At 38.9% G+C, this 27,125-nt stretch overlaps 3 protein-coding genes and 4 non-coding genes across 7 annotated transcripts; all 7 read left to right on the forward strand.

Moving 5' to 3' along the window:
- The first annotated feature begins 366 nt into the window (after nt 1-366).
- zmpste24 (zinc metallopeptidase, STE24 homolog) lies at nt 367-10,037 on the forward strand. Its single transcript, XM_034308180.2, has 10 exons — nt 367-814; nt 2,430-2,576; nt 3,603-3,689; nt 3,892-4,008; nt 4,593-4,745; nt 6,053-6,194; nt 6,561-6,739; nt 7,214-7,318; nt 7,738-7,881; nt 8,534-10,037. The coding sequence occupies exons 1-10, from the start codon at nt 707-709 to the stop codon at nt 8,759-8,761; spliced, it is 1,410 nt and encodes a 469-aa protein (XP_034164071.1). The 5' UTR covers nt 367-706; the 3' UTR covers nt 8,762-10,037.
- A 3,882-nt stretch (nt 10,038-13,919) lies between these two features.
- Nucleotides 13,920-16,382, forward strand: LOC113545090 (ATPase inhibitor B, mitochondrial). The gene is made up of 3 exons (XM_026944241.3): nt 13,920-14,079; nt 15,644-15,756; nt 16,103-16,382. The coding sequence occupies exons 1-3, from the start codon at nt 14,011-14,013 to the stop codon at nt 16,242-16,244; spliced, it is 324 nt and encodes a 107-aa protein (XP_026800042.1). The 5' UTR covers nt 13,920-14,010; the 3' UTR covers nt 16,245-16,382.
- A 1,960-nt stretch (nt 16,383-18,342) lies between these two features.
- Nucleotides 18,343-22,930, forward strand: rpl13a (ribosomal protein L13a). The gene is made up of 7 exons (XM_026944299.3): nt 18,343-18,426; nt 19,427-19,499; nt 20,465-20,530; nt 20,967-21,068; nt 21,261-21,346; nt 21,539-21,598; nt 22,680-22,930. Exons 1-7 carry the CDS (start codon nt 18,406-18,408, stop codon nt 22,887-22,889), a joined length of 618 nt encoding a protein of 205 aa, XP_026800100.1. The 5' UTR covers nt 18,343-18,405; the 3' UTR covers nt 22,890-22,930.
- Nucleotides 19,567-19,649, forward strand: LOC113545147 (small nucleolar RNA Z195/SNORD33/SNORD32 family). The gene has a single exon (XR_003404590.1). It is a non-coding gene; the product is annotated as a small nucleolar RNA Z195/SNORD33/SNORD32 family (small nucleolar RNA).
- On the forward strand, nt 21,115-21,188 carry LOC113545149 (small nucleolar RNA SNORD50). Its single transcript, XR_003404592.1, has one exon. It is a non-coding gene; the product is annotated as a small nucleolar RNA SNORD50 (small nucleolar RNA).
- On the forward strand, nt 21,386-21,462 carry LOC113545148 (small nucleolar RNA SNORD34). Its single transcript, XR_003404591.1, has one exon. It is a non-coding gene; the product is annotated as a small nucleolar RNA SNORD34 (small nucleolar RNA).
- LOC113545146 (small nucleolar RNA Z195/SNORD33/SNORD32 family) lies at nt 22,516-22,599 on the forward strand. Its single transcript, XR_003404589.1, has one exon. It is a non-coding gene; the product is annotated as a small nucleolar RNA Z195/SNORD33/SNORD32 family (small nucleolar RNA).
- Nucleotides 22,931-27,125: the final 4,195 nt, after the last annotated feature.

Genomic DNA, 27,125 nt, shown 5'->3' on the forward strand with positions numbered 1-27,125 from the left:
CGCATGTCTTTGGACTGGGGGAGGAAACCTCTGAAGCACAGGGAGAACATGCAAGCACACAGGGCAGAGGTGGGGATCGAACCCCCAACCCTGGAGGTGCGAGGCAACAGTGATAACCATGAAGCCACTATGCCCCCTACATTATTACTGGTAGTAGTAGTAGTAGTAGTAGTAGTAGTAGTAGTAGTAGTAGTAGTAGTAGTAGTAGTAGTAGTAGTAGTAGTAGTAGTAGTAGTAGTAGTAGTAGTAGTAGTAGTAGTAGTAGGTAGGAACTGATAGATAGAGATATGAACATCTAGTATCCAAAACGCCATCAAATCTACAGAAGAGGAAGAGGAAGGGGAAGAGGAGGAGGAGGAAGAAGAAACACGCGTTCTTGTTTCCGCCCGAACACACTTTTTGGTTGCACACTGCACTTCACATGAATGGAAAAGGCAATGGCAACATGACTATGACTTGACATCGTCCGTGCGTTTCAGGATCGTTTTGAAAACTCACTCTAAGTCCATTTTTCCTAACTGTTTCCACTTGTAAGTCGTTGGAGTGTCAGTGCTGCTGAGAGGAGCGGTGCAGTTAGCTGATAAAGCTATTAGCTACATTAGCGAGGCAGCTAGCTACAGGTTCATTGACTAGCCGCGATCACTCGAGCTCCCTGTCCAGCTGTGTAACTGATCCAACACTAATAACAATAAACAACGGTGAAAAAATGCTGGCAGAAATCCTCGACCTTCCTCCTGAGGACAAGATATTTTACGCCGTCTTGGTGTTTTCGTGGACGGTTTATCTTTGGGAGGCCTACCTCTCCTCCAGACAGGTGAAGTCATCTGTGCTGTTAATCACTGAAATGAATGTATAAACTCTCTCATATAATGCTACTAAAATCATAATTAAAGATATTGCATGTATTTCTAAAGGTCTTGTTTTTTACTTTAATTCGAGTGAGGGTTTTTTGAGCATTATGTAATAATATTACAACAATAACTCACTATTTGTAGATATAATGACTATATGCTCCATTATATACAAATATGTTAATGCAATTTTATATCTTTATGTGTATATATATATATATATATATATATATATATATATATATATATATATATATATAAATAATCTTTTATATCTAGATATCTCTTATATCCTTTTATATACAATTTGTAAAAAAAAAAAAAAAAAGGAATTTTTAACTCATTACAGCATGACACTTCATACTTTTTATCCTTTTATAGTTACATTTCCCATATATATCCACAAAGTATATGGATATGTATGCGTATATATTTACATGGGAATGTATATATGCGTGTATAATGTATAATGAAGTATAATGTGTATTTAAGTTTTAGATTTTTATACTTTTTTATATACTTTTGCTTTGTTTTTGTGTGTGTGTTTTTTTTTTGTTTGTTTGTTTTGTTTTGTTTTTTAGGTTGTTGTGTTGATTTCCTTGTTTATACTGTATGGTGAAGCCGGAGACAAATTTCCAATAAAAGTAACTAACTAACTAGATTTAATGTTGTAGATCATCCATAAAACAAGTTAGTTCCTGTTATCACTTACTATATAACAGCTAGAAACACTCGTCCCCTCACCAGCCTCTGTCTTTTTTTTTTTTTTTTTTCCTGGTTTCAGATAATCATACCACATAAATGAGAGAAATATGAGAAGTCTGTATCTCTGCATTGCGTTTGATGAAGGCGTTTTAAGTCGGTCTTCTGTCAGAAAATGATTGAATACGTTGTATGATATAATTTAATATCTTATTTATTACAGCAGCAAAGGTGCTTTGCATACAATGTGGAACTTGTTCAGTTGGGCTAAACGGATATCATACTTCACTCACAAACACGGAAACGTCATTTTAATTGGTTTAATATTCAGACTGTTTTATTACTTAAAAAAAAAAACCAATGTCAAAAATATCCAGATGCTTAAAGATATTTCTGCTACACATGATGTACATATAGTTTTGCTAACAAACAATAAGCAAAAATGTAGTGTTTCATTGAAATTGTTTTGAAAAACTGACTTTTATATAATATGTAGATAGCCTCTCGTTGTGAGTGTGTGTGCATGATGCATGCAGGACATCCAGGCTCCAGATCCACCGTGACTCTGACCAGGATAAAGTGCTTACTGTAGATGAATGAATAAATGAATTTAAAAGTGTTCTCCCTGACAGTGTTTTTATATATATATATATATATATATATATTATGTATAGATATTATACCAGTCCATTTGCATATCCTACCACTAATGTGTCTCAGATCTGTGAGAGGATCTTGCCAATGCCACTTGTTTTGCAGGTTGCTGCTTATCGTAAAATGCCACAGCTGCATTTCAGATCTAATAATGCCGATTTCTGTGATTCTGCAGTACTCTTTTAGGCGTGTATAGCTCACACTTGTGTTTTGCCGTCTCAGAGGAGGATCTACAGCTCCGCCATGCACGTGCCCGCTGAGCTGGGGAAGATTATGGACGCCGAGACGTTTGAGAAGTCACGCCTCTACCAGCTGGACAAGAGCAACTTCGGTTTCTGGTCAGGACTTTACTCTGAGACCGAGGGAACGGTGAGTGGGTGCACTAACACCACGCACAGAGTGTGTAGAGTTTATCTCCAGTCCCAAGCTAGTTCGCAGAAACTAAAAGACCATACTGTGATCATTCTGTTACACAGATGCATTAATATATGATCCATAAAACATGCAAAATAAAGAAGATATGTATAAAGCAATATGGAAGGAATAAAACACTTTGGGGCTTGTTGTTACTGGAAAATAATCAACGACAGGGTGGCGTGACACAAAATGTTCCTGCTGTCACCCCGAAGTTTTATTTTTCAATAACAGCACGTGCTGAAGTGTTTAATTCCTCTTATACTCTGAGTGCAGTTTTCTTTTTTTATTAAAAAAATAGCACGTCTTACTTTTTATCCGTTTATAAGTGCTTTTTAATGTTGTGGAACGTCCGCGAAACAAGTTCCTGTTGTCATGTGTGTTATAACACAAGCTATAAACAGTGGTTCCCTCAGCAGCCCGCTCTTTTTCTCTGTCTTTTGACGTTAATAAGACAAAAAGTGCAGCTTGTCATGTTGCGGAGAAACCGGAACGCGTTAACTCTCTTGTCCTGAAGGCTTTGCAGTGGCGGAAATCTCACTGACCGTTACGAAGCGCTGACACTGGAGACTCCTTCCATAAATCCTTAATAAACTTCTCCTCGCAGAAAGCTTCATCGTATCAACGTTTCTTTCTTTCTTAAATAAGAAGACGGTTTTTAATCTGTTTACATGGAGCATCTGCTGTACAAGTCCGTGTATGTGTTGTTACTACAGAAGCGATAATGTATGAGAACGAGTGCATTAATTAGTGATGACAGATATAATGTAAAAATAAAAACAAATAAAGCTATGCTGTGGAGCGTTGCTTATGGCTTAGTTTGTTGCTGATTTTTGATTCATGGCATTGAGAATAATGTGGTGTGTGTTTCCTGCTACAGCATACTTAGTCTAACTTATTATACATTTGAAGAATGAAGAATGTGTTCAGTATCAGGAGTAGATTTTGACTGGAAAGGTTAATTTTTTTTTTTTTCTCCAGCTCATCCTGCTGTTTGGAGGCATCCCGTTCCTGTGGAAGATCTCGGGAAGCCTGACCGGTCGCTTCGGCCTCGGCCCGGAGTATGAGGTGCGTCTGAGCTCCTTACATTTCACTTTAAACTTGCTCTTTCTACAGACAAATAGTGTGGATCAAATCATCAGTGAAATCTAGCAATAAATTCCTCCTCAAATCCTGAGCACTTGTCTAGAGAAACTGCCTTTTTTTTTTTTTTTTTTTTTTTTTTTTTTTTTTTTTTTTAAATAATAAACCTGTGCACGGGCTGCTGCAGATCTCCCAGTCGCTGGTCTTCTTGATGCTAGCAACGTTATTCAGCGCCATCACGGGTCTGCCGTGGAGTCTCTACAGCACGTTCGTCATCGAGGAGAAGCACGGCTTTAACCAGCAGGTGAGAAGAACATCCACAGCATTTCATATGTCAAAGTTTATTTGATTTATTAGGCTTGCAGTACCAGCTGGGGCTGAACACCTTATTGCAATGATTAATGAGAAAAAAAAAAAAAGCTGCAAATATGGTGCAGACCATGATGGGGTGTTCTGTTGTAGGAAAATAATCAAAGCTACCTCCCTGAAGTTTATTATTTTCCTCTAACAGCACTTCCTGAAGTGTTTTATTCCATTTATACAACAGAAATTTGCCAACAGTTACAGCTTTTTATTTATTAAAGAACATGTCATGCATTTTATGTATTTTTAGTTACATTTAATTCTTACATTGTAGCTATAAACTAAAAATAAATAAATATTATAGTTTGTTGACTAGAAGTTTCCACTGAAACACACTGCAGGGCTGTGCACACACACACACACACACACACACACACACACACACACACACACACACACACACACACACACAGTTTCACATGAATGGGGAAAAATTCACTGTGATTTTGAGTGCTTTGTGAAATTCTCTAATTGATTTTTTTTTTCCCTGTTTGTTTCTGTATCTTTGTATTTCTTTCTCTTCAGACTTTAGGCTTCTTCCTGAAAGATGCTCTGAAGAAGTTTGTGGTGACTCAGTGTATTCTGCTGCCCGTGACCTCTCTGCTCCTCTACATCATAAAGATCGGCGGAGATTATTTCTTCATCTACGCCTGGCTCTTCACACTCATCGTCTCTCTGGTTAGTGACTGTCACCATTATTATATAATCACATTATACTGTATAAACACAGCTATTTGTGGTGCTTGGGATTAGTTGAGGTGATTGCAATTCATCGTTGGCATTCATTGGCATTTCCATTTTACATTTATTCATTTGGGAGTTGTTTTTATCCAAAGCTGAGCAGAAGAAGATTAAGGCTGGGACTTATTTATTTATTTATTTATTTTTGCTTAAGTGGCTGCAAGGTGGGTGGAAGATAGTTGGTGTCAAAAAGCTCTGCTGCCAACCTTTTTTGGATCACAGCGGAGCTTCCAAAGCTTGTCAGAAAAGCGCCAAGTGACATCAAGCACTTTTTTTTGCCTCCTGTCGAGGGCGCAAATTGGGAGCAAGTTAAGAAAAACAAACATGGAGGACAGAGTGCTGTTGAGAAATGAGACACGTTTCATTGCCAGTATTTCAGCATTGCAATGTAACTAAAAATATGCCTTTTTCTTTTTTTTTTTGGGGGGGGGGCGGGACATTCAATGTACTCAATGTGATATTCCACTTTTACTGTGGGAACATTCCATCAAATCAAACAAGCAGATCAAATCTGACGAGCTAGGTGTTATGTTTTTTTTGTTTTTTTCTTTTCTTTTTGCACATCAGCACAAAAGGTGCTGCTGCCAGCAATTTTTCTGAAGGAACAAAAATGAATTCTGAGCCATGAACACTGAGCCACCACCCGGCCGCTGTCCTGTTGTTCCCATTTAATTTCTTAATACAATAAAATTGCTGCATTTAAACATTATTCTTTATTATTGCACCTTTGGAATACTGTCAGCTCAACTAGTCGTAAATCTCAGAAGAAGAAGAAGAAGAAGCAGCTTTTATTTGTGACATACTTTGCAGCACAGTGAAATTCTTTTTCTTTGTATATCCCAGCTTGTTAGGAAGCTGGCGTCAGAGCTCAGGGTCAGCCATGATACAGCGCCCCTGGAGCAGAAAGGGTTAAGGGCCTGGGTGGTGCTGGGGCTAGAGCCCCTGACCTACTGATCAGTACCCATTGAGCCACCACTGCTCTCTCATATTCGCTTAATAACAAGAATAATTTTGATTGTTTTTTTAAATTTGGACCCCACTTTTCGCTATTCTTTCCCAAAATTGCTAGATATCATTCGTTGCTTTTATGAAAAGGTTCACCGTGACGGCTGAGCTTTATAAAAGCGTCTGCTTGTCATAGGATTACACGTAAGCATGTTTGTGTGCTGCTAGTGTGAAAACAGCCTTAAAACACACATGCTGATCAGACATTTTTTTTCTCTTCCTCCCTGTACAATGTGCAGGTTCTGGTGACCATCTACGCCGACTACATCGCGCCGCTGTTTGATAAGTTCACCCCGCTGCCAGAAGGAGAGCTGAAGACTGACATCGAAAGCATGGCCAAGTCCATCAACTTCCCGCTCACCAAGATCTATGTGGTAGAAGGTACTAGAACACCTTGGAACTGTGAAATCATTTCACAGCCATGAATATTAAAGGGTGCTTGGGCTGTATTAGACTGGGGAACCACTCAGGGTTTTTACTCAGCGATGACTCGATATACAGGAGAGGCAGACAAAACATGACATGTTACTGGTTCATATTTGACACTATTTAGTGTTGTATTATACAGTTTTGGTCTTTGACTGTGAGTGTTTGAGTGGCATGGCATTTTTTAAATTTAAATCATCATTTTAAATAAAACATGATCTAGCATTTCTTTTTGGCAATTTTTTTTTTAAATGCTTTTAAATTGCAAAACATTTGGATAACTTACCTTGTCCCATTTCGTCTTCCACCATCACTTCCCAGGATCTAAAAGATCCTCGCACAGCAACGCCTACTTCTACGGTTTCTTCAAGAACAAGCGCATTGTGCTGTTCGACACGCTGCTGGAAGATTACTCACCTCTAAACAAGAAAAATGATGGAGAGTCCACCGATCAGGACAAGAACGAGGAGACAGAAGATGAGACCAAGCTCCAACCTAAGGTTAGTACCTGAGAACTGATTAACCAACCCTAGCCTGATTAACTGCATAATAATTTTTTTAGAAAAATGAATAATTTATACTACAGCGCTGTTGAATTCTGGAATCTGATTGGTCAGAAGGGCTTTTCTATGACTGGATTAATTTACTAGAACAGCAGCTTTTGGTTGATTGACTGAGTAAGTAAGTGGGCAGTTACTTTTTTCCACACAGGGCCAGTTGGTGTTGAATACCTTTTTTTTCTTAAATAAAGGAAGTGATCATTTTGAGTTTACTCGGGTTGGCTTTAGTTTCAATATCTAAAACAATTAAACAAACATGTAAGAACAGAAGCACTCTGGAAAGGGGCAAATACTTTTTCACAGTAAATAATACAGTTTATGTGTATGGTTATGATCTGCTGTACATTCTGCTATGATTTATAAATGAGTTATAAATAACATTTATTTATTTATTTATTTATTTAAACTTTCTAGCACAAGAAGCAAGGCTGCAGTAACCCAGAGGTTCTGGCGGTTCTTGGCCATGAACTGGGACACTGGAAACTGGGCCACACAGTGAAGCACATCATCATTAGCCAGGTGAGCTAGTCATTATGTACAGAGGACATGTGAGATTTTAAACTTATCATTAAACTGAGCTTGTGTCACTTCTTCAGTCTACACTATGGTTGGAATTGTGAAAATAACTCATGCTACAATAATGATACAAACTCGTACAATATTGTTCACTGAACACCTCCTCCCCGGCAAACAGCTGGCTAATTCAGTCTAATGTTTCAGGTCAGAGATATGATATCAGTTTCCGTTTCCCTTTTCTGCTTGAAACAGACACTGCAAACATTAGCAGCTAGATGACAATCTTTTAAACATTAGGATTCAGGACACAGACTGAGACTTGGACTTGTCTGGGCAGTTGAACACTGACTGTCAGAATAACTAACTATATCCTGAATAAACCGTATTCCATCTGGGTTTTATTTCTCTCTTTCCCTCCACAGCTGAACTCATTCCTCTGCTTTTTCCTGTTCGCTGCTCTGATTGGTCGGAAAGAGCTCTTCATGGCCTTCGGCTTCCACAACAGCCAGCCGACTCTCATTGGGCTGCTGATCATCTTCCAGTTCATCTTCTCCCCATACAATGAGGTATACTGACTCCTTCTGCTCTGTCTACAGTGTGTGTGTGTGCACGTGTGGGACAGATTTTGTGATTGGGCCACAAACTAGTGCAGTGATTGGTCGATAAGTTTGTGTGGTTTATGATTGTATATACTGTATATAGGAAAACCACATTTATGAACATCTTGCTATTTTGAATAACCAGAAACACATGACTTAATTCGTTCAGTAATAACTAAATAATTGTAATAATTGGCAGATATTTGTAGCACAAATGTTTTATTCCTTACTTATTTATTAGTAACTTATTGTGTATTATGTTGCTGTTTTTCATTTTGATAAATATCCTGTTTATATAAAACTTTGGTGTCAGGTAGAACTTTTGTCCATATAAAATTATTATTAGTTATTTTGGGTTATCTAGATTTTTAGCTCCTTAAAATCGGTATAAGTGTCATTTCATATTCGTGTCGAGCCCTTTTCATGTTATTATTGTTCTTTGGGGAAGAAAGCTTGCTTGTCCTCAGAATTTCTATATAAATGTGGAAATGTATAATTATAATTTTTTAGCTCATGAGATACTGAGACCTTTGCAGGGTTTTGGAGCACCTTCAGACTGAATAATTGGACATCATTTTCCACTCTTTCCATGATCTTTAATTATATTTCACTTCTCCAGCTCCTGACGTTCTGCCTGACTGTGCTGAGTCGCAGGTTCGAGTTCCAGGCAGACGCGTTCGCGCGAGCCATGGGCCGATCGACTGAGCTCTGCTCGGCCCTCATCAAGCTAAACAAGGACAACTTGGGCTTTCCTGTTGCTGATTGGCTCTTCTCAATGTGGCACTATTCCCACCCTCCACTGCTGGAGCGACTCAGGGCCATCAAGGACACAAAGAAACAAGACTGACGGTTCCACCAGGGGGCGCCACGTTCACCATCCGCCCCTCACAGGAAGGGCCTCCGATGGCCACTTCTGGCTGTCTGAAGAAAGGAAAAAAAAGTGTCTCTCTCTTAATATTTGTCTCTTATTCCCTTAAGTTTTGAGGGTTTGTTTCACAAATTTTCTACCTGTTTTAATTAGTTGGCTTTAATTTGATTTGTATACAGTCTAACGCATCAGCGGAAAGAGGACTCGAGAAAGATCATACTTTTTAAATTCAGAAATGTCCTCTCCTTCTACATTTACAACCAATCATTATTAATTATATTTTCCATACCTTCGATATCGTAGCCTTGATTTTGTCCAGGAGAGAGACAGCACGAGGTAAAGCACCTCGTTTAACCTCGTCAGTGATGACGAACACCTTACAAAAATACCTGGCCTCGTTCTACTTAAATTATTTCACTTTTGAGTAATTTGAGTCAATTGCTTTTCTTTAGAACTAAAAAGATTCGGACCATATCTGTAAATACAGTGTTGATTTCCTTTTTTTTAATTCAGAGCAACGTAGATAAATAAATGTTGACAGTAGTTAGAAATCTGTTGAAATTTTTACAGTTTAGTTTCTTTTTAATTTGAGTGCCTCTAGCATATGCCTGAGTGGGCAGGAGTGTGTGTGTGTGTGTGTGTGTGCGTGCGTATGCGTGAAAAGTGATGAAATTATCCAATCCCATTTTTTTTTCCATGTCTTCGTTAGATGAAATCCAAAGCATTACCTTTACACGGAAGCCTTGTTGCTTGTCATCAACCAGCCTTAGTTTCTAAATGTATCTCAGTGTCACATCACAGACACTGCTTTGAGAAAAGGCTTTCATTGTGGTGGATTAATGTTTGCATGCTGGAATTAAGAATCCACTCATTCCCCTCGTAGAGTACGGAACGTGTCGGGGTAAAGAAAACAGAAAGGATTAGAAGAGCGGGATGAAGCCATAATCAAAGATTAAACAAAGGATTAAGAAGACGAGGATTTAGTAAGAAATTGTTGGATGTGTTTAGGCATCTCAGGAGTTCCACATGATTTACATACATTATATACATAATATATAATATTAATATTAGAATAATATTATATATATAATGTATATGAGTGCACTACGTAGTGTTTTCTCTATGTCTAAGCGATTTCAGATCTGTCCACCCTGTAAAGAAAACTCGCCTTGGAAATCATCCCTTCCCACGTTTGCCGTGTTTGATGTGATGTTTGTGAATGTACCATCTCATGAATAAAGCCCTTCACAGCAAATTTGCCATGGTGTCTTTCTGCTATTATCAGTTCTGCTGAAATGAATCGGTCTTGTATACATTTTCTGTGTGGTCCATAGAGCCAAATACTCACTGGCCACTTTATTAGGAACTACTAATATTGGGTAGGACCAGTTTTGCTCTCAGAGCAGCCTCAGTTTTTCGTGGCTTTGAGTCAGCAAGATTCTGGTCCATTTTGATATGATTACATCACAATTAATCCTGCGATTTTTCAGCTGCACATCCATGCTGTAAACCTCCTGTTCTACCATATCCCTATGGTGCACTACTGGATTCAGATTTGGTGACTAGGGAGGCCACAGAGGTACATCATCGTGCTGGAAGTAGCCATTATAGAATGGGTAAAAGGGATGCACATGGTCAGCAATAATAGTCACTGTGCCTGTGACATTCCAATAATGCTCAGTCAGTATTATATTTTATGGTAAGTTTATGGTTTATGGCAAATTAGATTTACCAAGAAAACATTCATGACACCAGTACACCACCAACAGGAGGCTGAAGTTTCCAGTTCAATTCAATTTTAATTAAATTTTATTTGTATAGCACTTTTAACAATGGACATTGTCACAGAGCAGCTTTACAGAAATAAATACATTCAGGATATAAATTTTAAATGAATTTTAAATATGAATTTATCCCTAATGAGCAAGCCAGAGGCGACGATAGCAAGGAAAAACTCCCTGAGACGATATGAGGAAGAAACTTTGAGAGGAACCAGACTCAAAAGGGAACCAATCCTCATCTGCGTGATAACAGATGGTGCGATTATAAATAAATCCCTCCTATAACTGTGTACTACATGGACAAATAGTGCAATTGTGCAACCAGTAAATTCATTACAGTTTTCACATGAAGCCTGTTTTGTTGAACTTATCCACTGTCCACTGATGGAGACCTGAGTGCAAAACTGAAGCTTTGACAGGTTGGTTTCATAGAGTCACACTGTTGATGCCAAGTTCTGAGCCTTCTATCTGCATATCACAGCAGGAAACAAGATTCATCAGACCAGGTGACATTTTTCCAATCTTCAGCTGTCCGGGTTCAGTGAGTCTGTGCCCACTGTAGCCTCAGTATCCTGTTCTTTCAAGCAGTTTTTCCTAAATCAAAACTGATCCTGGCTTCATTAAGTATAGGACACCATGTGTTTGCAAATGAGCCGTATGTTTTTGGGGATTTATATATACAGTCAGGTCTGGAAGTATTTGGACAGTGACAGAGTTTTTGTGATTTTGCCTTTATACACCACCACAATGGATTTGAAATAAAACAATCAAGATGGGATTGAAGTGTAGACTTTCAGCTTTATTTTAAGAGGTTGCACAAAAATATGGCATTTACCATTTAGGAATTACAGCCATTTTCATCAAAGTACCTCCATTTTCAGGGGCTCAAAGGTATTTGGACAATTGACTGACAAGAAGTTAATTGACCAATTGTGGTCCATTCCCTCGTTACTTCAAGACAAATGAAGCAGATAAAAGGTCTGGAGTTGATATCTGTACATGGTATTAAGTTGGCATTTGGCAGCAGTTTGACTGGAGCTACCAATATGAAGTCCAAGGAGATCTCAATGCAAGTGAAGGAGGCCATCATTAGGCTCAAAAAACAACATAAATCTATAAGAGATACAGCAAAAACCTTAGGTGTGGCCAAATCAACAGTTGCGTACATTCTTAAAAAGAAAGAAAGCACTGGTGAGCTCAACAACATCGAAAGGCCTGGAAGACCACGGAAGACAACTAAAGTGAATGATCGCAGAATCCTTTGCTTGGTGAAGAAAAACTCCTTCACAACATCAACAGAAGTCAAGAATACTCTGGAGAAGGTAGGCGTTTCATTGTCAAAATCTACAATCAAGAGACACCTTCATGAATGTAAATACAGAGGGTTTACAACAAGGTGCAAACCACTGGTAACATTCAAGAACAGGAAAGCCAGATTAGACTTTGCCAGAAAACATCTAAAAAAGCCTCCCATGTTCTGGAATAAGATTCTTTAGATTGATGAAACCAAGATTAACTTGTACCAGAATGATGGGAAGAGAAAAGTATCGTGAAAGAAAGGAACAGCTCATGATCCAAAGTATACCACATCATGTGTCAAACATGGTGGAGGAAGTGTTATGGCATGGGCATGTATGGCTGACAATGGAATGGGTTCACTGTTGTTTACTGATGATGTGACTGCTGACAGAAGTAGCAAGATGAATTCTGAGGTGTATAGGGCTATAGTTTCTGCTCACATTCAGCCAAATGCTACAAAACTGATAGGACGCCGCTTCACAGTGCAGGTGGATAAAGACTCTAAACATACTGTGAAAGCAACTCAAGACTTTTTGAAGGCAAAGAAATGGAATATTCTTCAATGGCAAAGTTCTCAACCCAACAGAGCATGCTTTTCACTTACTGAAGACAAGACTGAAGGCAGAAAGACCCACAAACAAGCAGCAACTGAAGGTGGCTGCAGTGAAGGCCTGGCAAAGCATCTCCAGGGAGGAAACTCAGAATTTGAGTTTTGAGAACATGGGCTCCAGACTTCAGGCAGTCATTGACTGCAAAGGATTTTCATCCAAGTATTAAAATTATGGTTATATTTACAGTTATGTCACTTTGTCCAAATACCTTTGAGCCCCTGAAAATGGAGGTACTTTATTGAAAATGGCTGTAATTCCTAAATGGTAAATGCCATATTTTTGTGGAACCTCTTAAAATAAAGCTGTAAGTCTACACTTCGATCCCATCTTGATTGTTTTATTTCATGTACACACACATATAATTTGGATGTAGGCAATATTGCAATATTGTAATTTAATTAAAATGCGTCCTATTTTCAACATGTGAGCTGTTTGTGAGTGTGAATGGTGAATCTTAGCAGTGTGTATGAGGAGGCAATGTGACAGGATCGGCTTGGTAATGTGATTTCATTATTTAGAAGGTAGATTGATATTTTACAAAACAATTTCAGCCAGAAACAGCATGGTGGTGCAGTGGGTAGCATTGCCGCTTCACAGCTCCAGGGTCCCTGCTTTGATCCTGATCTCAGGTTACTGTCTGTTTGGAATTTCACACGCTTTCCTTGTGTCCGTGTGGGTTTCCTCCGGGTTCTCTCGTTTCCTCCCAGGTGGATTGGCTATACTAAATTGCCTCTAGGTCAGAATGAGTGTGTTAATGTGTGTGCATGGTGCCCTGCAATGGACTGGCGCCCCATCCCATCCCATCGCAATCCCGCCTCACATCCGGTGTTCCTGGGACAGGCTCCGGATACATCGCCACTGTAACCAGGATAAAGCATCATCATGAGTATATACGTCGACATTTTGACCCTTTTACGGCAATACTTATATAGATACTTTGACTGCAAGTTGGTTTTTAATTTCTCAAAAAGATTATCAATAAAAGTATAACATTTTTGCAATTTTCCCTCAATTAATAATTGCAATTTGTGCTCCAAGGCTTCTTGTGCAACCTTTCTAATATTTATTAAATAAATTTAATTGTATATAACCTAGCAAATGTTTAAAAATAGACCAACTTTACATTTAAAGAGCATTATAATGTGATTTGTACTGTGTCTCTGTGCTGCTTTCAGGTTGGTGCCATGCTGTTTCAGCACGTCTCGTGACACATGTCAAAAACGTCGCGTGCTATTTCGGTGGCCATACCATTTTTACCTTATAATACATAATACATAATATAAAAAAAACCCATTTGTTCGTTATTATTAACACGCCCAGTAGTCAATCAAAATATGACTATATCGCTCATGTGGGCTGATTCAGCTCACGGACAAATGACTGTAGAGGACGCGAGGTCGACTTCCACCCCCTCTCCCTCCCCCTCTGCGGTCTGTCGAATGGTTTCTCCCAGTTTGTGGACGTTCACGCGCAGGCTCGCTCGCGCGCGCACTCGCACTCACGGGCACGAGCGTGAACTTGTCAGGGCATATTTATAATGTGGAGGTTTTTCAAGCCGAGCCTGAGGAACATCTTTACCACACACCTCAGGATGTCGTCTGAACAGGTAGCCATTTTGATTCGTTTTCATAAAAATGAATACGTTTAAATAAATCTTGGATACGCAGTCATTTTCCTCAACTCTCTCAAATTATTTTATTTATCTCACGCGGTTTCTCTCTGTATATTTTCCCACTGTGTCAAATGTCTTAAAATACATATATTTATATATATTCTTATAACCAGCTAGCAGTGATTTGATAAATAAACACTTGTGTGCTCAACGTCAGAGTTGCTGGAGGTGAGGGCCGTTACGTAGCCACGCCCACCTACTGAAATCTCGATTCTGATTGGTCGGATGGTGTTGCTTAAGTATGGACTAAAACACTTCGTGGTGTTCTGTTATAGGAAAATAATCAGCTTCAGGGCGATATAGAAACTCCGATTTACACAATAGCCCATGTTTATTATAATGTTTATTATAATTTCCCACAACAGCACGTCTTGAAGTGTTTTATTGCTTTTATACAATTTTGAAAAAAATTTTAATACAATTTTTCAAATTTATTAATGAATGCCTGGTCATGCTTCATAACCATTTATAACCACAGCACTGTTGAATTCTGGTCGAGAACTTGAGGGGGAGAGAGGGAGAAGGAGAGAGGGGGGGAGAGAGAGAGAGAGGGAGGGGGAAAGAGAGGGAGGGAGGGGGGAGAGAGAGAAGGAGAGAGAGAGAGAGGGGGAAAGAGAGGGAGGGAGGGGGGAGAGAGAGAAGGAGAGAGAGAGAGAGGGGGAAAGAGAGGGAGGGAGGGGGGGAGAGAGAGAAGGAGAGAGAGAGAGAGAGAGAGAAAGGGGGAAAGAGAGAGAGGGAGGGGGAGAGAGAAAGAGATTGAGAGAGAGGGGTGAGAGAGAGAGAGAGAGAGAGCGAGAGGAAGAGATTGAGAGAGAGGGAGAGTAGAATAGGAACTTATCTCTCCGATATTCAACAACATTAAATCTAACTATAAACTACAACGTTTGTACATTAATAAACTGTAATCATTGGCAAATCGCTGTCATATAAGCAGAACAACACACTCCAGACTGTACTGTTAGACAAAAATAATGCACTTTGACAAATTGGCTCCTGTTATCACTTACAATATATCAGCTATAAACAGTCGTCCTATTAAACAGTTAATAAGACAAAAACATAGCTTGATACGTTACCAAGAAACTGGAACGCACAAACTACTCAGTCCTGAAGACTTTTCTGTGGTGGGAAATTTACTGACTGTTACATGAGCTGACACTGGAGACTCCTTCCATAAATGTTAAATAAACGTCTCCTCATAGAAAGCTTCACCATGTCAATGAGTATACATTTTTCTTTGTTAAATAATAACTTTTTTTAAATCTGTGTGCTGTCTGAGCTGCTTTTATAGAAAATTAATCAACACTTTCTAACCAATCAGAATTGAGAATTCAACAGTGTTGTGGTTTTCTATAACAGCAGCTCTGAGATTAGTTCCAGCTATAATGCAGATCACAGGCTTACATTAATGCGCTTGTTCTAATGCGTTACTGTTTCCATAATAACAAGTTGCACAGTGCCTACGTGATATATTTTTCTTCTCCATTACATGTGAAAGCTGGGAGAGTTGGGGAAAGGTGCAGGGAAGGGAGGAGGAGGAGGCGGCGCAGTCAGGGAGGCAGGAGGAGCGTTTGGAAAGAGGCAGGCCGCCGAGGAAGAGATGTATTTCAAGTGAGTACATGTTGCACTGATGTGCGGTGATTGAACAAGACTTGGCCTGTGAGCCACACTTCCTGAAGGAAAGAGTGATTGTCCTACGATAAAGCTTAGATGATATTAAAAAACACCAGATAAACACACATAGTCATAAGTTACATGAAAAACCAAATACTGCTATACTAAATAAGCTATTTTGTTCAAATAACGTGTGTTACACTGCATAGCTTCACAAATTATCCACCCTGAACATCATCCATGTTAAGCTTTATAATAAACATGATCTTCAGTGGCATCCAGGATTGATTTTATAATGAAATTCTGAGCTGAATTCATGCCTTTGCATTCTCGCTTGTTGTAGGAAGAAGGAGCGGGAGCAGATAGCTGGTCTTAGACAACATCATCAGGAAGAAATCAATCACCACCAGAAGGAGATTGAGCGTCTTCAAGAAGAGATCAGCCGCCACGAGGGCAAAATTCGCCAATTAAAAAAGCATGACTGAGACTAGTGCAAATTAATAATTAATGAGAGCTCTTTGCCAGATCTTCCAACTAACAGTGTTGCACGTTTGGTGGCTTTTTGTAAGTTTTATTAGTTGTGCATGATCGTTAAAATAGAATAAAAGAAGGAAAATAATTAACCAAGATGTTGATATAGTCTTCTTCAAAGAATGTTTACATTTAAAAAGCAGCACATATACCTACACTCACCAAGCACTTTATTAGGAACACCTGTACATTCTCATTCATGCAATTATCTAATCAGCCAATCATATGGCAGCAGTGCAATGCATAAAATCATGCAGATACAGGCAAGCAGCTTTGGGTAATGTTCATATTAAACATCAGAACAAGGAAAAAGATGTAAGCTCAGTGATTTTGACCGTGGCATAATTGTTGGTGCCAGACGGGCTGGTTTGAATATTTCTAGAACTGCTGATCTGGGATTTTCATTCACAACAGTCTCTAGAGTTTACTCAGAATGGCGCAATAAAGAAAAAACTTCCATTGTGCAACAGTTCTGCTGACAGAAACGCCTTGTTGATGAGAGAAGTCAATAGAGAATGGTCAGACTGGTTCGAGCTGACAGAAAGGCTACAGTAACTCAGATACACACTGTACAATTGTGTGAGCGGAAAAGCATCTCAGAATGCACAACAAGTCGAAGCTTGAGGCGGATGTGCTACAGCAGAAAAACACGTCCAATTCTGTCAGGCGAGAACAGAAAGCTGAGGCTGGAGCGGGCACAAGCTCACCAAAACTGGACAGTTGAAGACTGGAAAAACTGATGAATCTCGATTTCTGCTGAGGCCCACAGATTGCAGGGTCAGAATTTGGCACCAACAGGATAACTCCGTGGACCCAACCTGCCTTGTGTCAACAGTCCAGGCTGGTGGAGGTGGTGTAATGGTGTGGGGAATGTTAATACCAATCAATCATCGCCTGAATGCCAGCCTATTTGAGTATTGTTACTGACCATGTGCATCTCTTCATGGCCACAATTTACCATCTTCTAATGGCTACTTTCAGCATGATAATGCACCATGTCACAAAGCAATAGTCGTCTCAAACTGGTTTCATGAACATGACAATGAGTTCAGTGCTCTTCAGTGGCCTCCCAGTCACCGGATCTGAATCCAGTGGAACTGGATGTGGGATGTGATAGAAGAGGAGATTTTCAGCATGAAAATGCACCTGAAAAATCATGTCAACATGGACCAGAATCTCAAAGGAATGTTTCCCTTCATCTTGTGGAGTCCATGCCATGAAGAACTGAGGCTGTTTTGAGAGCAAAGGGACTGAGAGCCCTACCCAGTATTAGTATAGTGTTCCTAATAAAGTGCTCAGTGAGTGTATCTTTATCCACTTAATTAACTTGAGCATATCCTATCAAGTAAAGATGCAAAGCCAGTAGTCCATTATCGCCAAGTACACACTTAAAACATACGCGACTGTCTCGGCGAATCAGAACCTATCTTCTCATCCGGGTATTCTGGCTGTACAAAACCTAGCTACCTAACTAGCTAGCAAGCTAACGACAACTTTAATGAGTTTAATAAACAGCAACCTTGGTGTGATTGTCCTCAAGATACTCATTTTAATATTTAGCCAACTAAATAAACAAACTATGTGAAGACTGCTGCTGCTTCTGAAGAGCTAACTTGGTGGTTCGCTATTCGCTAGTCAAGATAACGGTAGCGAGGCTTGACAGCGAGCTTTCACGGGAAATGTAGTTTTTTTTTCCTGTGATTGTACTACAATCCCCCACCTGAACAAATTACTGTTTCAAATAATTAAGGAAAAGTTTAAAAAAAAAAAAGCATAAAATGTGTTATCTGGAAGACGGTCTTATTTGCCATTAACAGGTAGGAATACCTTAAAGATAATCTGCAAAAAAAAAATCTATGACTGAATTGAACGTATTTATTATTTTTTTTTAAATTATATATTAATATACATAATATTCAATAACTTGTGACGAGTACACAGTTCCTTTAAAAAAAATCTTTTTTGTATAATTAAAATTATACCATGCAAAAATTTGAACGAAAGAATTCACTTCCTGTTTTATCTACATTCGTCACTTCCTCATCTGCTCTAGCCACGCCCACGCCCCTGCCTTTTACCGCGGGTCAACCCGTGCGTCTTTCTTTTCCCCACATCATGGCGGACCGGTTCCATAAGGTGCGTGTCTCAGCGCTGTGAAAAGTGGCTAAAAATAGTGTTGTTACACATTTTCTAAGAACCGCGAATAGAATATTAAACATACTATCGTGTCTATAATGTGTAGAAATTATAATTTTGGTTGAAAATAGGTTTTTTAAGCAAAGCTTTAGTATGGCTTGTCCGCTGTGTGCGTTATTAGCATGATGCTAACGGTAGTAGATTACTAGCTGGTTTTCCTCGTGCATGAAAAATCCCTTTAAGATGTCCGCCGTCTTGGTTTGTTCTTGACTTGGAGCTGCATTTGTGGTTAGTAAGTGAGTTAAACTCAACATTTGGAAGTGTAAATGCTGTTAAACCGCACTCAGAATAGATATTTTGTATAAACGTGGAAGTGGGCTTGGTGTGCTAGCTAACATGAGCAGGCCAGCATCCATGCGGTAGCGTCCTGACCCTCGGTACACGTTTAAAAGCATTGATTTGTAGAGATCGCGTTTAAGCCAGAGTTTTAGAAGGTTCAAGGATATTTTACAGAAGGCTAGATTTGAAATAATCTTTCCTGATGCCTCTGGTGTCTCACTGTATTATGAATGAGTCATCTAATTAGTGATTTTTCTTTCATTGGGATTCTAATGCTTATGATTATGATCACGTTTATTTTTGGGGAAAATCAACTCTACATAGAGAGCTGCTTATTATTTTAAGATCTTGAGCTGTTTATTCTGTGTCTAAAACCACTTGGAGTGATCTCGACCAATTCAAGACCATGCTTAGATATCACTTCTGTTCATTTCATTACCTGGATGGTGTGTGTGCATGTTTGTTTTTTCCCCCTTTCTTGATTATGATCATACTTATTTGTTGAGAAACCTTTTACTCCTGCACATGTGGTTGATATTAAGACCTGAGCAGTGTGTACATTGTGTACCTTAAGCAGCCACTAGTCGTGAACTTGTCCAGCTCTGTGCCATGCTTAAATATAATATTTTCATACTGATTTGTGTTATTTGTGTGTTTTCAGGTTCTGGTAATCGATGGCCGAGGTCATCTCCTCGGTCGCCTCGCCGCTCTTGTGGCCAAGCAGGTGCTGCTTGGTAAGTAACATTTTCAGGGTGTTATTTATTTATTTTTCTGTAAAACAATCGAGACCAAATTGAAAAGACCGTCAGTGATGTCTAATGACCTACATTGCTTGAGTTTAACGACCATGAGAAAACTTAACATGCACTACCATCTGAGACGGTCTCTAAATAATATTTGTTACAGCTGGAGTTTGTTACTGCTATTGAACCCTACACATGGTGTGATCATCCTGACTAACCCCCTGACTAACCACATGAGCTTGTCAGTGTTGGGATGAATTCACACACTTAGCATATTTCTGATCTGTATATTTAAATGTCAGTGCTTTAGTTGTGGGGTTTTAGGCCACGTTCACATTACAAGATACGCTGTCCAATTTTGATTTTATTTATATATTTTTTTTGCTCAGATTGGATTTATCTGTCTTGACAGTTCACATTTGTAGCCACAAATTCTTCTGTATCTGCCTAGAATTTGAATTCAGCTGTTTCCTGAAACATGCCCACTGATTTCTTGTTTTGAACTCAACTCACTTTCAGTAGGTTCCTTCAAGTTTTGCTGAAATCAATTCCCCAAACCTTAAGTACATGGCTAGTTTCCTCATTGTTTCACTGAATATAATCACCGCTGTGGTGGGCTTCAGCTGTTTTCTGACGCTTCTCATTCATGTTGCTTTGCCACTTATTCGACATGCATCAGGTCTAGGACCGTATACAAAAGTGGCTCAGGTCTGATTGGCAAAGATCAGGTTTCTGTATCCACACAGTCCTGGGGGAAAAAAAAAAATCAAATTAAGACAATTGGATTTGTCACTTCAACCTGGTAATGTGGACATGGCCTTAGATTAGATCAGTTAAATTGTAAGGTATATTGCAGTCATAATGCACTTATCAAATGTTGTGCAGCTATTTAGCAAGTAATCTGAATATTTGTGCTCTTTTTTTCTTCTTTCTTTCCCTATTAATATCTTTTACAGGCCACAAAGTCGTTGTCGTGAGATGTGAGGGCATCAACATCTCTGGCAACTTCTACCGTAACAAACGTGAGTGAACTTTTGTGAACTTGGTTTTTAAAGAAGAAAGTATTCCTTTGTTTCCTGAGCCTTCAGAATGTAAAGGAACCATCAGATTTAAGTGCTGAAAGAACTTCGAGGGTAATTGCAGTGTACCAAAGTGATTATTGTAGATGATGGTTTAAGTTGGAGCAAGCACAGAGTTGGGGAAGTACACACAGTGTCAAGGGAAACATTAGGGCACTAGTTAATCCGCTGTGCAAGGAAAGTGCTTCTGGATGCATATACACGTGCATAAATTGCACCTGTAATGTTATGAGCCTTAATGTCACTACTTTAGCACAAGATACCATGATATTAGTGTATAAGGTCGTATTGTTGTAGACCCGTGTTGAACTGCATCATTACAGGTGACAGTGTGGGTGTAGTGTTTAGCTTGTTAACTCCTGATGTCTCGTGTCTGCAGTGAAGTACTTGGCTTTCCTGCGTAAGAGGATGAACACGAACCCCTCCCGCGGTCCGTACCACTTCAGAGCTCCCAGCAGGATCTTCTGGAGGACAGTCAGAGGTGAACTTTTCATTTATTTATTCACTTATTTATTCAGCTACATTTCGAACTGTGATGAACACCTTTTATCCCGAATCTGAGTCTTTTGATGAGACAAACTACGGATCTGACTACTGAGTTCGACCAGACTCAAAATACTAATCTTTAATCTGTTTACAGAAATTTAACCTAAAATTGTCTGTGATCGTGCAGGTATGCTTCCCCACAAAACCAAGCGTGGTCAGGCCGCTCTGGAGAGGCTGAAGGTGTTCGATGGCATTCCCCCTCCTTACGACAAGGTAACGCTGCTGTTCACTTCAAACTCGCTGCTGAAGCAAACATGTCTGTGATGCTAATTTCTTTACCTACATTGTTTGAGTTTCCTCTGAGAACATTAAATCTAACTGAGACATGTTAGACTGTTAGATCTCATTAGGTACTGTGGGTTTGTTTATTTATTTAAATTGGTTGCTTGTTTTTTGTTTTTGCAGAGGAAGCGTGTGGTGGTGCCAGCAGCATTGAAAATTGTGCGTCTGAAGCCAACTCGCAAGGTAGGACCACTCAAAGTGCATTTTTATTATTTACTGTTCAGCGTGACTAGGAATTAAACCTGGCAAATCGGCATGAGAACTCGACGAGTGCGGTTTTATAAGTAGCCAATAAAAATGCGAGAGTGAGTCGAATGGAATCCTGGATTTATTTATTAATTTTGTATTTATTGTAAATAGATGACAAGTGCATCAGATTTAATGTAGCAATAAAATAGAATTTTTTACTTCTCTATTCATTTTACAGCTACAATTTTTACGTACTGTTCCTCTCATTTGTTGCACTTCTTGGTTTTCATTACTCACCCACATACTTTTGAATTAATAGACTTCTCAGAGATGAAGTGGTGAAAACACATTTCAGTGCTCCAAACCTTAAATATAACTTTTTATAGTGTGTAATTTGCTTAATGAGTTTTGAACTTAACTAAAGAACCAAGTGACACCTGACTGTTCATTTTCTACATACGTGCACAATAGCTACAATTTCAGCAGCAAGCTACAAAACATGACCAGCAAATTAGTTGGCGACAAGTCAGTTTTTTTTCCCCCTCCCCCTGAATGATTCCTCGGACCACAGTCCTGTGGTGCGGGTTATGCGCACAAAAAAATGGAATTTATAACAGTGGTTTCAGCTTGTTCAGTATTTTTGCAACCTCATGTATAGAGACATTAAGAAGAAAAATAAAGCTTACAAATGTCACTGGTGCCTCTGGTGAGAGTAAGTCCCTAGTACAGATATTTTGCATTGCAGATCTGCCAGAGAAGTTAATACAAAGCCTAGTATGTTTGAGAGCTATAGCTCTGGCAGTTTTTTTTGGAACTAAAAAAACACTGGACAGTGTGCACACAAGCAACAAGACTGTAGGAGTAGTTTCATGTTCACAAGCTACATCAGTACATATACATAAATACAGTTGCTCGTCAGTGATGTTTTATTCCACAGAAGTATTCGAGTTTAATGACCATGAGAATACTTCACATGCACTACCATCTGAGACGAGCAACATTTCTAATCTTAAACAGCATAATGAAGATTATTGTATCAATATCTCATGATGCTCTCTCTCTCTCTCTGTGTCAGTTTGCCCTGCTGGGTCGCCTGGCTCACGAGGTGGGCTGGAAGTACCAGGCCATCACAGCCACGCTCGAGGAGCGCCGCAAAGAGAAGGCTAGGATGTACTACAACAAGAAAAAAGTGCAGATCAAGCTGACCAAGCAGGCAGAGAAGAACGTCGAGAGCAAGATCGCAAAATATACCGATGTACTGAAACAGTACGGTGTCCTGGTCTGAGCTGTCCACCCGGCTAATCTAATAAATGTTTATAGAAACTACAGCGTGTTGGTCTTATTTAGTGGTCTGAGAGGTTTCCTGAGCAGACTGTTAATTCTTACTGATGGCAAATTAAACACAAATTTCCCCAGATAGTAGCAGTTAAACAAGTGCAAGAATGGTTCACTAGCATGAAGATTTTATAAGTTATAGCTGCCGATACAGAGAGGGTAGAGTTGCTACCTTACAGCTCCAGGGTCCTGAGTTCAATTTTGAGCTCAGGTTACTGTCTGTATGGAGTTTCACAAGTGTGTGTGTGTGGATTTGCTCTGGGTTTGCTGGTTTCCTCCTGGAAGTAGACAGTTAATTGAGTCAGTTCCACAGTAAATTTGTTCTACTTTCCTTATCTCTCCATCCCAATCTCCTATGCTGTAACAGTAAAAGGTGCGACTGCATGTAATCATCACTTCTATATGCATTGTTTATCCCACTAGGTGGTCATGTATCACTGGGAAAGCTTGGCTGCATGATTGCAGTTCCACTGTTAAATAACGGTGATGTTATAGGAAAGTAATCAACCACCAGGTGGTGTGATGTAGCCTAAGGCAAATTACTGATAATAAGCTGATTAATTTCTTGTAACAGCATGTCAGAAGCAATTTGCCAGTGCTCATATAGACCATGACCGCTGATTTTAAAAATGTCATGTACTGTAGGAATAATTATGAAGGTTTTCAGTTATCCAGGTTTGTTTGCATTTCCGGACTTGAAGGTGGTGTATCTGTAGCCACTGGAGGCATGTAAAGGGTTCTCCATGAGCGAACAAAACTTAAAGCCCCAGAAATAAGCTGTGAAGTGGCTTTAACTCTTATTTTCTTTAATATTGTTTACTAGTGCTAAACAGCTGAGCTAATTTCCTGTTAAAGTCTCAATCTGTGATTAAAATTGAATGTTCAGGAGTTACTCCTGTCCTGTGCCACAGTTTTTAGAAATTTATGGAGGATCCAGAACAATACATGGTTTATTAACCCTGTCAGGTGTGTGTTGGTTTTCAGTGTGACATGAGTATCATATTTTACCCTTTTTAAATTCACCTGCAGTTTCTTGATTTCCCCTCCTGAGAGCAGTGTAGTCCAGATGTTCTCACCACTGCAGGAGTGATTGTGTTGGATGATGATTAGAGCTTGTAAAGTGCTTTACAGGGAGCAATCAAAACATGGAAGAAAAAGGAAACTAATCTAATATACAAACTCAGTGAATTTCAGTTTTAAACACACATTAAGTGCTAAGAGCATTGGTATTGTTTGGCTGATCATTAAAGCCTGACTCCACCCACTTCAGCAGTGTTTTAGGGATCTTTGATTTCTAACTACCACTTTTGCTGATGTAGAGAGGCTCAAGATGAATAAAACAGTCATGCTATAACTTACAAAAAAATTGGTACACATCAAAGAGGCTCAGCTAGCTGTTACTAACCAGAAAAGAGAATTAATCAATGCTTTTTTAGGTCTGGTATTCTGTGGGGAATGATATTGTAAGACCACTGAAGCCTATTTGGATCAAAAGTGGGCTTCTATTAAAACACCATTATGTATTTTATTCTGCTGAAAACACTAATCATTTTAAAAATATGTTCCTGTTAATTATGACATCATTTAAGTAAATCATTTAATAATTTAAAATGTCTTGATTGCGTATGCACAGTGCAAATGTACGTGCCTGATTCTAGATGCTCTTGAGTACTCAATGAGTTTTTTGCCATTTCCACTGCAGGAACCTTTACAGGAACTTGGGAACATTACGCACATCTTCATAAGATGAATCAGGCTTGATTATAGTGATTGGCCTGTAGTTCAGTTCCAGATGCTTTACTTTACTGAATGTTTACTGGAGTTTACTGTACTGAATGTTGCTGATTGGTCAAGTGCAAGGACGCCATCGTTTTCAAAAACCTTGATTTCTAAAAAGCAATCATCTAAAAGGACTTGCCGTATATTAGTGATGCAGGAATATACAATTTCTGAAACACTTTTGTTTTTAGAAATTGCTGAGTCAGAAAAAATGTCTGCAGATTGTGTCTTTTGGACACACTCTTTGTGTAATAATGTAAATAATAAATGATGAAAGTGGACACTTTATAGAAGATTTCTCAGTACTAGAACAATATACTGTAAAATATTGTATAGTAAAATACTAAATAACTTCCAAGAGAAGGTTAAAAATTACAGATACAGCTATTTAAAACAGTGGACCCATAACCATTAATGAGATTCCTGAGGTGAAAAACTTTATTTTTCATAAAAAGGCAAAAATAAAAAAAAAAAAGTTCACAGTTGCCATTTCACATTTTGACGTAAGCCTTACACAAATCCTCGAGTGTTGCTTTATAAAAGATTTATGCAATGCTCATGAATTATGAACGCCCAAAGGAGATACAGTTCAAATAGACCCTCTGTATTTATTACTGTAGAGTGCATTGCAGTTTTATACGTATGATGAATGATTTATAGAAGTTGGAAAGGTAAATTTCTGTTCTAAACCATGTACAAAGTACAAGCTATGTAAATGTATCATCTGTGGCACAAAAAGAGTCCTTAAGATCCAATTATGTACTTCAGAAAAATGTAAAGGCTCGCTACATTTACTTTCATTAAAAGTCTGCGAAGGATCGTTTTTTACATCTTGCTTGATAATATAGGGAGCATGTGGCGTAGAGATTTACTTTAAATTGTTTCTTTAATCTTATCTCAGGGATCCACATGATGTGGAAAAATAATGGTTGCAATTCAACTCATAGCTTCACAGTTTAGCAGTAAATAAAAAGAAAAAATAACAGTTATTTTTCTTTCTTTCTTTCTTTCTTTCTTGGATTATAAACCATTACAAAGGTTTTCTATTTTTATTTATTCATTGTGTGATTTTCTAGGCAGAAGTTAGAAGCAAGTCTATGTGAATGTTGCAGCTCAGTGCCAAACAGAGTTACTGTTACTACCCGGAAGTTGATTATTTTCCCAGTAAAAGCATGTCCTGAAGTGTTTTATTCCTCTTATACCACAATAATTTGTCAGCAATAGCAGTATTTTATTAATTAACAATGACAGGTCATATGTTTTATCGATGTACATGTTAGATGGTATAGGGACAGTGGCTTAGTGGTTAGTACGTTTGCCTCGCACCTCCGGGGTTGAGGGTTGGAGTCCCACCTCTGCCCTGTGTGTGTGGTGTTTGCATGTTCTGCCTGTGCTTTGGGGGTTTCCTCTGGGTACTCTGGTTTCCTCCCCCAGTCCACAGACATGTGTTGTAGGCTGATTTATGTTTCCATATTGTCTGTAATGTGTGTGTGTAATTGTGCCCTGTGATGGGTTAGCACCCTGTCCAGGGTGTCCCCTGCCTCATGCCCCGAGTCCCCTGGGATAGACCTCAGGCTTCCCTGTGACCTGGAATAGGATAAGCAGTGCGGAAAATGGATGGATGTTGTAGAACATCCACAAACAAGTTAATTCCTGTTATCACTTACATTATAGCAGCTACATAAAAACAGTCGTTCCCTCTCTTTCTCTTGAAGCTAATAAACCAAAGAAGTGCAGCTTGTCATGTTACTCCTCTGTCCTGAAGATTTTCCGCACAGCAGAAAATGTAAAGCTTTACCTCAGACAGATAAAACGACTCCTTCCATAAATGTTAAATAAAAGTTTCCGTCTCCTCACAGAAAACCTCATATCACTGATTACACGTTTTCCCTTGTTAAATAACGACACATTTTAAATCTGTTTATTATTAGACTTAGATCATATTGTGTTGTTGTGTGTTCGCTATACAACTCCTTCTGAATGAGCTGCTCCTATAGAAACGATGCATATTATAACAAGCTCATTCATATAACTCTGTCATTTGAATTACAGCCAGAACTACTAACTAATCAGAAATGAGGACTCATCAGCACTGTGGTACAATAAACTTCAGGATTTTCCTTTAGCAGAGTGAGAACGCATTCCTGAAGTTCTAAGTGAAAATCATTGTCTCAGTGCATCGACTTGTGAAACTTCACTGCCTCAAATACCAAACGATTTTCAATTTTTTGGTTCAGTACTTGAGTTTTCCACCTCAAGCCCATAAATCAGTTGTGTTATATGTGTTAAATGCCTCAGAGTGGCTCAATATTCCGATATTTGGATGATAGGATATGAGAGGATCTTTTAGGGCATAGGATGAGAAAATTAATAAAATACACCCACATTGTCTTGGATCTTGGGACTT

The sequence above is a fragment of the Pangasianodon hypophthalmus genome, chromosome 10, assembly GCF_027358585.1.
Source record: "Pangasianodon hypophthalmus isolate fPanHyp1 chromosome 10, fPanHyp1.pri, whole genome shotgun sequence".
Taxonomy (NCBI): Eukaryota; Metazoa; Chordata; class Actinopteri; order Siluriformes; family Pangasiidae; genus Pangasianodon; species Pangasianodon hypophthalmus.